Source organism: Pseudonaja textilis, chromosome Z (genome assembly GCF_049901715.1).
Source record: "Pseudonaja textilis isolate UNSWEBS1 chromosome Z, rPseTex1.2, whole genome shotgun sequence".
In the NCBI taxonomy this organism is placed as follows: Eukaryota; Metazoa; Chordata; class Lepidosauria; order Squamata; family Elapidae; genus Pseudonaja; species Pseudonaja textilis.
In genome coordinates, this window is record NC_142008.1 from 11,478,325 (window position 1) to 11,491,248 (window position 12,924).

At 38.6% G+C, this 12,924-nt stretch overlaps 1 protein-coding gene across 5 annotated transcripts in view; it reads right to left on the reverse strand.

Moving 5' to 3' along the window:
* Window positions 1-6,277: 6,277 nt before the first annotated feature.
* Window positions 6,278-12,924, reverse strand: part of ADARB2 (adenosine deaminase RNA specific B2 (inactive)) — a 489,405-nt gene continuing 482,758 nt past the window's right edge. For 2 of the 5 annotated variants that reach the window (XM_087916598.1, XM_087916597.1), the window contains exon 12: window positions 6,286-12,050. In XM_087916598.1, the coding sequence (XP_087772724.1) occupies window positions 11,874-12,050 (177 nt within the window). In that variant the 3' untranslated portion in view covers window positions 6,286-11,873. Of the gene's footprint in view, window positions 12,051-12,924 lie in introns of all 5 variants that reach the window. The other 3 variants (XR_015740138.1, XR_015740136.1, XR_015740137.1) reach the window with 3 other exon arrangements.

Consider the following 12,924-nt stretch of genomic DNA (forward strand, 5'->3'; position numbering starts at 1 on the left):
ATTTGAATTGAGATGAGATAATCAAAATAAAATTGAGAAAATTAAAAGAGGGGAAAAACTATATAGAAAATGTAAAATAGTATAAGATATGGAATAGAATACAAAAAGGAGCATGAAATTGAGTTTTTGTCTGTATAAAGAAGTTCAACCCGGGACCATGCTATTTTCAAAAAAGATGTTTTACTTGTATTTTGTATGTGTGAAAACCCAAATAAAACTTTATTAAAGGCAAATATCCAAAATTCAACTATAAGATAGATATCTGGGCAGCAACCTTGTTAGTCAATTACTTGCTTGGACTTTAGCCACTGCTGAAGCAGAGGTGGTATTCAGCAGGTTCTGACAAGTTCTGGATAACTGGTAGCGGAACTTATGAGTAGTTCGGAGAACCGGGAAATACCACCTCTGACTGGAGATTTTACTGTATCCTTCCCCTGCCACACCCACCAAGCCACGCCCACAGAACCATTAGTAAAAATATTTGAATCCCACCGCTGTTCTGAAGCAACGTTTTCTGTTTTTATATTCAATTACAAACCCAAAGAGATACTTGTGGCTTGATTTGTATGAGAAGGACAGAAGGGCAGCATGAGAAAATACAACCTTGACCTGTCAAAACAATCTAAGCAAAGGAGGTTTAAATTGCTTCTCCAAATTGAAAAAGAGCAATTTTTAAAACATGCTACATCAACAGGTTAAAAAAAGTCAACTTTACAGATATGCATTTTATCATCTTGCTTATAAAAACCTAAAGAGAAACTTGTGCAAAATCTTCCTGAAGAGATGTTATACCATCCCTGCAACAATGTTTAACAAGTTAGTTACTCTGCCTATAAAAATATTTATTTACACAATTTTAAATTGTGGATTCTTTATTATTTTACTGTTATTTATTAAAGGCTCAGGAACTGATTGCTCACAGTAATGTTGTCTTGGAAGTTTTGTAAGCATAGCTTCAAGTGATCCATATTTCGGGATAAGAAGAACATTTGTAACCTTGCAACTGGAACTCTCCAAAACAAGCAGTCCAAGCAGCCTATTGGGGCAGCAATAATTTCCCGAGTTGATTGGTCCTCCAGATTTGACCTAGGTGTCAAAAACTCATAGGTCTTGCACATAATTACAACACATGATTATTTAATCCTGCTGCATTTTTCTGGAATAATATTGTTTCAGCAGTAATGCTGAATAAGTTGGAAAGTCTGGAATTAATCATCAAAAAGTCTAAAACGGTGCAAAATACTTCTTGCACATGCACCCTACTTTGTAATTGCTAGCTAAAGCTTTCCCTTTCTACTTGTGGCTGACTCTAGGGCTTGTTGCTCATCTCTGTTTCCTAGCAGAGGAAGCCAGCATTGTTCAAAGATGTTTCCATGGTCACGTGGCCAGTATGACTATATGCTGAGTTTCATGGAATGTTACTTTCTCACCGAAGTGGTACCTATTTATCTATTTTCATCTCCATGCTTTTGAACTGCTAGGTGGAAAGGAGCTGGGGCGAGTAATGGGAGCTCATCCCATCACTCAGCGCTAGGATCTTGAACCCAGGCTGTCAGTTTTCTAGATGACAGGCTCAGTGACTTTAACTGCTGAGCCATCATGTCCCTTGTTATAATTGCTAAGCAATCTTAACAGAGGAAGATGTTTTGATAGGCTGCCTAGTATTGTTTAACCAACACAAAGCATGTCTTTTGCCTTCTGAAGAGAAGAGGAGATCCTTAACAAATGTACACTTCCACTGTAAATGCCCCCCCACCTTTTAATGTAGGATTAAAAAGGATCTATTTCAATGGGAGACATGGTACGTCATGAATTTCTTCAGGAAAGTATACATGTGTAATAGTTGTATGATCAAGCTGCAAATTTGTTCCCTGGAAATCTATTTGTAATCCATGTCAGTTATGAAAATGAAAAATATTTGGCCCTCTGTTTTATGATTAAATTGCAACTCCCACTCCCTTCTAGTACAGATGATATTACCTAGTTGTAGAAGTGGTATTCAGCAGGTTCTGAACAGTTCTGGAGAACCAGTAGCGGAAAATTTGAGTAGTTCAGAGAATAGGCAAACACGACCTCTGACTGGCCCTGACCCCATCTATTCTCTGCCTCCTGAGTCCCAGCTGATCGGCTGGGTCTTCTTTTGTTGCCCTGCACAGGAAAACGGAGCTGGAAAGCAGGTGGGGTGGGGAGGGAATGGGGATTTTGCAGTATCCTTCCCTTGCCACACCCACCAAGCCATGCCCACCAAGCCACACCCACAGAATTGGTAGTAAATTTTTTTGAATCCCACCACTGCCTAGTTGGGTAATGAAATTTCTGCAAGAAAACAGTTAAGCTCAGAGAGCATCAAGGACTTCACAGAACAGACTGTCATATTTCATTTACCCTAGAAGATAACCTCTTCTCTTAGAGAAGTGAGGTAGCCTAGAGGTGAAAACACTTGCCTCCCACTTGGAAGGTTAAGAGTTCAATCTTAGGCAGAGACCAACCTTTCTCTATCAGGATGCAAAGAGAAAATATCTGCTGTGAACTCTGGGTAGGCATCAGGAAGGGCACCCAGCCAGTAAACTCTCAGGTCCATAAAAGTTGCCCAACTCCATTCCACTAAAAGGGATTACAGAGTTGTAAAAAGAAAAGAAAACAGCCTCTTCTTTTAATCCCCTTGTTTATATTTTTCTGTAGGAGAAATAAAGTCTACCTTGTTACCTAAAATCTAGTTATATTTTTAAACAGGATGTAGATGAGAAGGAGAGACTAACCTGAAGGTTAATTTCACTGCCTTATCATTTTTTCCCCATGATAGCTACATTCATATGGTATATGTACAGTATATCTGATATACTGTATATCATGTGCATGGGCTTTTTCTGTGAACAGGTGCTATGTCAGGCTTCACCTCCACCACCATGAAACTAGGAGCTTCACAAGCAGTGATTCAAGACACAACTCTAGTTATTGCAAGAACTAGAAAACCACTGATGCAGAACTCTACTGGCTGCAGAATGTAAGACGGAGAATCTCTTTCTTCAGTCAGTAGAGCATAATAAGTTGAGAACGTCTCACTTTTTGGTGAGGGTTAGAAGTTGGCATTTGTAAAGTGTTATTCCAATGGACCACTTATTTTCGAGCTCTTTGCTATTCACCTTATTTGTTTATTTTAGTTTGTCAAGCATGTATGAGAAAATAATTATGTATGAACATAACATAAATGGGTATAAGTATATACATAATAAATGAGTATGAATAAATGAGAACAATAGACCTCATATGAATGGAGACCCTTACAGACCTCATATGAATGGAGTGAGGTCCATGGTAGACAGTTTGAGGTTAAAGTTTTGGGGGTTTGAGGATATAACAACAGAGTCAATCGAGTTTGGAGCTGTTTACTTTGAGTTTGTATCTATTGTTTGCCCATGTGTTATTGTGGTTGAAGCTGGAGTAGTCATTGATGTGTAGCAGACAATTTTTGTATTAAGCTTAGGTCAGACAGTAGGCAGCGTAGTTCTAAGTTGTCTAGGTTCGAAATTTCAAGCCTGTTGGCATATTATTGCTTTAGATCTTATTGCCTAATGAATTATGGCAATCCATAGTGAATTGCTCCAAATTATGAAAAAAATTGGTTCCCTTTTCTGGCGTGTTTGGAAGATAGAAGCACTACACCTAGGGTACTTATTCCTTTGAGTCATGAGAATACCTGAGATTTCCAAAAACTGCTATTAACATTCTCACAAAAAAGCAGCTGTCAGGGACAAGGCCAGTCCCCAAATATCCTTTTTTTGAAGGTTCAAAAAGGGGGCTAACTAAGTCATCAACTACACTTCCTGCAGGAATCTGAATAGAGGCACCCCAAATGCATAGAAGTTCACTACTGCTAGTTCACTGGTTCCACCACTGTCAAACAGCTTTTAGTGCAAGAATATTTCTTCTCTCACATCAGTCAGAAACTATTTAGTCTATCTGTTTTGCCTATCAGAATCTATTCCCCCATTTTACTTTTATCCTTTTCATGTGCAGATAGAACTATTACTGAACAAAGGACTGGGACATACCATGTTTTCCTGAAAATAAGACCTAGGTACCAGGTCTTATTTTGGGGGGATGTCATTCCCTAACTAACCTCACTTGTGCATGTCAGCCCTGGCCTCTTTTTTGATGTCAGAGGCCTTCAGGAACGTCTTATTCTATGGCTGACAAGGCTTTCCTGAAGCCCTCTGCAGCTGATAACAGAGCCCTGGATTGATCTGGAGCTTTGTTATCAGCTACAGAGGACTTCAGGGAAGCCTTGCCAACCTCGCCGGCTGCAGAAGAAATGGGTGAGGCCTGGCTACAACTGTCCAAAGGTAAGTAGTAGGGCAGCTCCACCCCCATCCTCACCTAGCTTAATTTTTACCCGTGCACTCTGGAGTGGGCAGGATCTTCATTAGGGCTTATCTTGGGGGATAGGGTTCATACTGGGGGCACATGGAAAAACAAGCTAGGACTTAGGGTAAGTTGTATTTTTGGGGAAACAGGGTATTTCTTCTGTCATTTCTATTTTTTAATCCTGGTTTTAAGATGGTCATCCTTGAAAGAGCAGTGGTGTTTAAACTGGCTGTTTTGCTTTGTAGCTATGTAGCATGTTGTCCCCACCCACCCACCCCCGGTTATGTTAAAAGTAAACATGTTTAAAGAAAAACCAGGTGGGATGTGGCATTTGGGGCTGGGTGCCAAGGCAGCAGGCAGAGATTTGAGCCAGCCAGAACTAAATTGGAGACCCGAAGACCAAAATAAACCATAAACCAAATAGCATCCATAGAAGAACTGCTCAGATCATGCTATGCAGTGTGAGACATTTCTTAGTAAGCAATTTCCTTGAAAAGTAATGGAAGAATGAAAAAAGTGCATTCATGTAGCCTCTGAAACCATCAATCGTCATCCATTTTTATGACAATGACTAAAATTAGTCCAATTTTTCTTTTTACCCCTGTGAATGTTAAAAGGTGATAAAACGGAGCAAAGTCATTTCTCTGTCTCTCTTGCTCCCTTCTCTGCCCTTCCCTGCCAAGAATGTTTGATTTCAGTTTGAAGCAATTTTTTTTTACCAAGCTCTTTAAGGGGAAAGTTGAAAGTTTCCTTGGATAGAGTTCACTGCTGTTGTACAATTGGGTTTTACTTCTGGCTACTCATTCCAGGTATATGTGCTGCTTAGGATAAAATTGTACTAATAAAGGAAACTAACCCAAACCACACTATTATTTAAATAAAGGGAAACAAACTTCCACTAACTTGGTTTGGGATTCAAAACTAACGTCTTTTCTAATTACTTGATGGGGTAGGAGAACAAACACAATCCCTTTAATTGAGGATGCATTGAAAATTGTGTGGAATGGCAGTTTGGAAGGAGTTTTTTTTTTTTTTAATGATCAGGAGTCTTTCAATCCTTCTCAACTTTTCCTTGTAGATCCTCCCTCACAAGCAGACCTATTAAAATCAATGGACAATCATACCACCAGGCATTGGGAACCCAACAGATGGTGCATGTATCTGACTGGATCTTCTCTTTGCTTGCTTCCCTTCCCTTATTCTTATTTGTTATGTGCTGGAGAGGAGAAAAACACACAAGGACATTCTGGTTGCTGAGCTAGTTCTGTTCTCTTTTATAGACAAAGGAGAAATGTCCATGGAAGCACAGAGTGCCATGGACCAGATAAGAGGGGTGTTCCTGCGGCAAGCTAGCTTTTGGTTGCTGATATCCTTTAGGCTCTTCCTACTTGCAAACTAGAATCTTTGCATAGGAGATAGTTTTGCATTTTCTCGTGAAAAAAGACCTTTTTACGCTTGGATCGCTTTGATCTGGCTTCAGCTTGTCTTCATGATAGACTGGTATCATGACATTGTGAGGCTATGTCTTCAGAAATGATGCATAGGTTGTTCTTATGGTCTATTTTATATTCCAACCTAATTCAATATTTTGAAATGGATGGCACTTAGTCATTAGTTATTGCAGGACCCTAAAGTCCATCTAACAAATAAACAAAGAAGGGAAATCTTGGTGTTGATAAAAGAGGCTGTATGGATGAGACCATTGAATCATAACTTCTCCACCTGTGGCTTTCCACAGCTAGGACTTCATAATACCTTTTTCACAGCGGTCCTATTATCATTCCTAAGATTCCCTTTCTGGTGAAATTCAGAGAAACCCATCTAATCTGCGGAAATTTTCTATTTCAAAGAGACATTTATAGGCCTTTTGCAAAGAGAGGAAAGCAAAACCAGCAAACGAACAGATTTTTTTAATAGGCATTTTATTCACTTATAACAGAAACATTCACTGATCAGGTATCACTGAGGTGCAATTTACAGAATTTAGCAGCAAATTCACACTTGGAAATCGTTATTTTTGTTTGTACAAATCTTACAAATGTACATCCATTTGTACCATATTGCCATTTATCCATGCTCACTATATATACACTGTCTTCTCTTTGAATTTCTAGTGCAGCGCCATTCTCTCCTGTGTTGGAAATGTGGATGTACAATTGGGAAGAAGCTTCATTACAAAATGTTGGGCTATTGCATGAGCTTTGGACTTTTGAACTCAAATTCTGAAAGGACAAAACCAACATTTGCAGGGTTTTCCATGGAATTATCCAATACTCTCCATGGTCAAGTTAACAGGGTAAGAAACCTCTGCCATAATTCTTGTTTTCTTTGTTGAGTCTATATTGTCTTTAACTGGTGGATTGGGTGAACTGGTCACTCCTAAAACAACAAAAGTGCTTGTATAAGCAAAGAGTAAGATAAAAACATTATCATCATTATCATCATCCAGAGCTCTTTAATAGACAACAGATTTGCTAAGTATTAGGTAGTATTAAAGGTTCCCCAAAGAACCATTGTCAGTATTCTGACAACAATGATTAGGAGTTTAAGAAAACAGTTCAAAAGTTCCACGGGAATCTGGGTAATTAAGTAGCAAGCATGGAGTTTGTGCTGAACCAAGATTTCAGAGTACAAAATGAACAGCCTTATTGGTCCTCAGGCCTCATGTAAGGCAGTTCACAAAACTTCTGATGGAAGTTAGCAAGGAATTCTCCTGCATGAATGAGATCTAGGGTTATCACCAGTTTGCAAGAACTGAAGGGGCAGAGGCATGTCTTCACAGGAAATGCCATGTATGATTGGGTTTCTGTGAAACTCCACAAGTTTGTTTCATATATGGAAGAGGAATGTTTTACTGATAGGGAAATTCTAAGAAAGCATTACATATTTTTTCAACTATAAAGATAACTTCGGAAAAACCACCCTGTTAGTAAAATGGCACTTTAATGTGATTTATTAGCAGCTTTGGCCCACATACTGAAACACAAAACCAAGTTGCAGAGATGTTATTATTAATCTAACTTTCTTCCAAAGGTTACCTTCTCATTTAGGATTCATGTATCCCAGGGGTCTTCTAACTTGACAGCTTTAAGACTTGTGGACTTCAACTCCCAGAATTCTTCCTCCAGTTATGTTAGCTCAGGAATTCTGGGAGTTGAAGTCGACAAGTCTTAAACTTGCCAAGTTTGAAGACCATTGGTCTAGAGCAGGGGTCTTCAAATTTGACAGCTTTAAGGCTTGTAGACTTCAATTCCCACAATTCCTCCTCCAGTCATGTCAGCTCAGGAATTCTGAGACTCCACAAGTCTTAAACTTGCCAAGTTTGAAGACCCTTGATGTATCCGTTCTCCTTTTAATCTTACAACAACCCATGAGGTAGGTTCCACTGAGCTATTGTGTCTCCCAGGCAGATTTTTTAGTGAGAAGGCAATCTTTTCTAAGCAGCTACCCCACATACAAGGGGAGCTTCTTTTTATGTGTTTGAATCTCATGGGGAAAAAAGGATAATGTAGTGATTTGGACCTCATAAGAATGTATGAGATTGATCCAAAGCATCCTGTATTTCTAAAGTTAATTAGTTAACAAAAATGTCTATTTTCATAGCAGGGAAAATTGAGGAGTAGGGCAATAGACAATCAATCAATCATCAAACATAATAGAGCTGGAAGGGAAAATAGCTCCAAACATCCAAATGCATTCTGAACCTGGGAATTTTTGAAAACATGCTCTTCACGATGAGATTTCATACAATCTTATCTCCCATTTGAGTAAGAAGCACTCAAGTCAGTAGAGTTTACTTCCAAACAAACATGGATGAGTTTGCACATGGATAAGTAGAGGACAACAAATATGAAATTCCATTAGTTTCAGCAAAATTTAGAGGAACTTAACTTTCACTGGATTCTTCCTGAAACTATTCTCTCCTTTCTCCAATTCTTTGGGATTTATGAGTATTTTTTTGAAATTTTGAGAAAGTGCCTCTGTGGGTGTTCTCACAACATGGCCATTTGGAAAATAGTCAGTCATTAAACATCCCCTTATAAAAGCAAATTGTCTGGATGCTTTCTGTCATTCTTTTTCACAGGATGTCCCCCAACTTTTGTCTACTTTTCTAGAGCTGGGCACATGTCCACACAGAGTGTTGAAAATTTTAACAATCCAAGACTATGTACAAAAATCTTAGGGAATTCAAAGGCTTTCTTGGAACTAAATATAATTCTGGAACTAGTGCTTCCTTTTGCTTGATGAGAGTATTTATACTTTTAGGAAACTTGAAAGCATATCTTCTTTTTCAAGTTAGATGGAAGAGATGTCCATGGAGAAGCTTGCTCAAGGTCTAATGGAAAATCTCAGTTGCAAAATTAAGCACTTGTTATCATCACAAAGCCTTTTTTAAATTCCTATCTTGTTGAATTTGTATTTTCTACTATCTCTAGTATAGGGTTTTTATAGGGTTTTTTTGACAGTTAACATGGAATGTATTATTTGTTCAAGATGTTTCTGCAAGGGGAGTGTTCCTTTTGTAAATCTAATTAAAATTTCTAGTTGATCACAATAATTGTATTTGTACAGACACTATAGCTACATCTTGTAATTTATCACCTTAAAAAAATCATTAAAATACAGCAGCTAGTCCTATCCTGTGACATTAATAAACAAATGTATTTACTCAGTATGGCTCTCAAGATCTTATATACAGAGCATCTAACTTTATCTGCAGAAAACGGGTAGCATCAAGGGAGTTCTAGGGGAGAGCTCTCATGCAACAAGTGCGAGAATGAACTCTGCTCTTGTGTATGAGACATAAATCGTTTGGATAGCTCTAAGAAGATACACCAAGACAGATCAGGAACAGCACGTTCATATATACACAATTCATGAAAACTAAAAGTTAGAAACAATAATGCTACACCCGCACATCCTGTCATGTGGAACAACAACAAAAAAAAAGAACTACCATTTGGGTAGAGACTAATTCTGGAGGTTCTTAGATTTTCTATAACTTCTCGGGCACCCTAAATACCATAACATCTACAACAGGTGAATATCATACCAATCATTTAAGATATCACCAGTCCAACCTGGTGATGCTGGACTACACAGTGTTAAATGAAGTTGATGTTTGCAGTCCAACACTTTTGAAGAACATCCAATTGGAAAGGTGAATTAGTTTTTTTTTTCCATTTTGCAACAATGCTCTAAACATGTAATTTGATTGAGGGCAGCAATATTTAAAAATAATGCCAGGATTCGGACCTCAATCCCTCAAGGAGAAAGTTGGATGGTGACAGTAATGTTAGGTCTTTAGTTGGCACAACTGTGCTAACTAGGAAACTGAGAAAACCTTGTTCATAATATATTCTGTTGGTTGAGGCTGCCTTCAGGTCTACTAGATATTAGAAAATTGTTTATAGCTATGAAATAGAGTAAACTTATCAAGGTTAGGAATTCTGCTTCTAAAGAATCTGTAATGTCTAGATGGGCCTCAAATATCCCTCATGTAGAATCTAGGCCGACAGATTTGTGGACAAACATGAAAGAGAAGGCTCACCCTGTCTCTTTGGTCCACATAAATTAGAAAACTTTCAGACCATGCTTGATAGGCAAAAGAATATGAGCAAACCATGTAAGAGTAGAATTAGCATCCTATTTGGAGCGCATCTAATATCAATATATGCCAATTCCTCCCTCTGTATCTTCCAATTCACACTATGCTGATATTAGAATATTTTAAACATACACCTGAATTGCTTTCCATTGGCATTTGTGCAATACCGATGTTTTTCTCCAATTTCTGCAATTTCAGATTTTTGAGCTGGCTCACCCTAGACCAGATTGTAGTAAGGATTTCAGAAGATCCAAATGTCAAGGATTGTGCAAAGACAAAAGGGGTGTTGTTGCTTACAGCTATACTGAATTTCAGCGCCCTAATTAATATCTTTTTTTAATTCTGCTTATGAGTAGCAAGCAAATAAATGAAATGTAATGCAGTTTGACTTTAATATGGTATGTGCATCTGGGAGGTCTCTTGTAATGTGCTTTCAACCAATCTAAAGTGTGAAGTCATCTAATGCAACAACATGGCCCATCTGTGTCTCTTTTAACTAGAGTATAAAAAAAAAGTGGTTTCTGAGAAGCATGCAACCCGAGGCCATCTGGTGCAGGATGTGATGCCTTGTCCAGAATTGCACCCCTACCAAACTCCTTGTGGTCTTCTCATTTCTCCCAGCCCTCCATAATCCTGTCTTTTATTAATCCTTCCCCACTCAAACTGACTTCCCCAGTTCCTCTCAACCTGAGTTTTCAGATCATTGCCTGTCCTCTGTTTCATGCCATATTCCAGCCAGAGCCACCCATCTTTGCTTCTCAACTCTTTTGCAATTTCTTCTTGTTGTTGTGTCTCCTACAATGTTTTCAATTTATAATGGGGGTCTCTAAGTTTGGCAACTTTTAAGACTTGTGGACTTCAACTCTCAGAATTCCCCAGTCAGCATAAGTCTTAATTCCCTCCACAAGTCTTAAAATTACCAAGTTTGGAGATCTCTGATTTATAGAAACTAACACTATCTACATTCTTCTCAGAACTACAGTTGCCTCCCATGAGTTGGAACCCAGAGGAGGATGGAGCCATTTGACAGTGGCAGGCAGGATGCTCTGTAGCCTAACCAGAGACCTTCAAAATGGCAGCTGATAGTTATCACGTGCTGTATATTTGTGCAACCAGCTGCATGATAGAGCCTTTGTGTGTCAAGAACAAGATAGCCATGATCTTGTGTCAATCAGTCTTAGAACCATTTATTTCCTAAATGCAAAGTAAAGACATACAAGCTTTTCCTTGCTTCTTTCTGAAATATTATGCTCCCTGCAGTGAATATACAGAAACTTTTAATCTAAACTTTGGGGCGATATCTTGCTTTTCTATTCCCTTGGTTTTGATGTATTGAGCAGATTTTCTAAAGCTCTGGGGTGCCACTGTATAGGATTGCAGTCTGAAATCCCACCTCTTTCCTCTCTCTCACACCCATACAGAGAGACACAGAGACATAACTTTCCGTGTTTCAATGTATGCTAATTCTTGCATGTGTTTGTAACCTAGAAAAATCTTCTCATTCTCCTACGATAATTATTGCACTAATGGTGAAGAGGAACACCAGAGGGCTGATAGTTTTGTTTGTTTTTCAGCCAGACGCAACTTGCAACCTGCTGTTGCCTGAAATACAGGTGCTGCTTAGATAATTACAGCAATGTGCTACAAACAAGGAACAAATAGTGAAGGTCATTTTTGTAACCTGGGCTTGTATATCCTTGAGAAGGGATGGGTATGTAAAAGCAGTTTCCTAAAGGTTCAGTGCATTAACCAGAATGTATCTCATATCTAACACATTTAGATACAAGGTTCTGACTTGGGTTGAACGGAGTCTCACATGACGGTCTCTCCGGCTCCCGTAGAGTATTTTTCTTCCCTCCAGTCCTTTTAATATGGTCATGTTACCAAGATGCCAAATGATTCACACCACGAGTAGAAATTGATCTTGTTCTGGGGGTTTTTTCACCCAAGTGCCCAAGCCTGCCTTCTGAAATGCTCTGAACAGCTGCTGTTTGGCAGACTGATAGACATGTGCCACCAGTTTGGCCTCACTGTACACTGATGGCACTTCTCCATGGCTTGATATCGGTGTGCTCAGCTGCAGGGGGAAGAGAAGGGAAGGGGAAATTCAGATGCCAACGAACAAAGAACTGAAGCCTTGGCCTCTTCTGTAGCTTTGTATCACTATTCTGTCTCCCTCTCTTAAGCCAGAAAGAAATTGTGAGCTTTACATGTAACAGTATTCAGGGAAAAAAAATATTTGAGAAGATCCGAGTCTCACTGCACAGACAATGCCAGACTACCATCTTCACACAAAAGGGAATTTTGGAGAGCTCAACCAACCAATATTGTACATCATTTGGAAGACTGCCCAGAGTTCTGTGTGCATAAATTCTACCAGTTAATTCACATCCCTCTTTTGGACAGATTTTTTTTTTTGGAAGCATTGTAGAGCCCATGAGAAAGAATGGCCATTGGAATGGGTTAGTTCTTTCCAAATGGACTCTCCATTCTTCTAAATGACTCCATTTTGCTCATTTGGAAGGAACCAGAGTATTTTGAAGGCCACATTCATTTGTCATTTGGGAAAGAGAAACAAAACTGGAAAGGCTGCCATGTTAAGTGGAATGAATAGTCCAATATGTTTCTAATAACAACCAACAAAGGTATTGTTCATTTTTTTAAAAAAAATTCATAGCATTTTCAAATTTATATTCAAAGAAATGAAACTTCACTTCATATGAAATTGATTGATGCTTTATTTAAAAGCCAATAATCTCTCTAAATTTCTGGGTGAGAAGGGGAGGAATAGAATTCCCCTCCCCTTTCTCCTGTTTTTGTTATTCTGCTAAACATGAATTTGAACTATTTTGTGGACTAGTAGGCAGAAATAAAATTTCAAAGAAGTACAGAAGTAAAAACCACACTCAGAAAGTCTTACTTCTAATGGGTGGGACACATGTAAAAAAGGG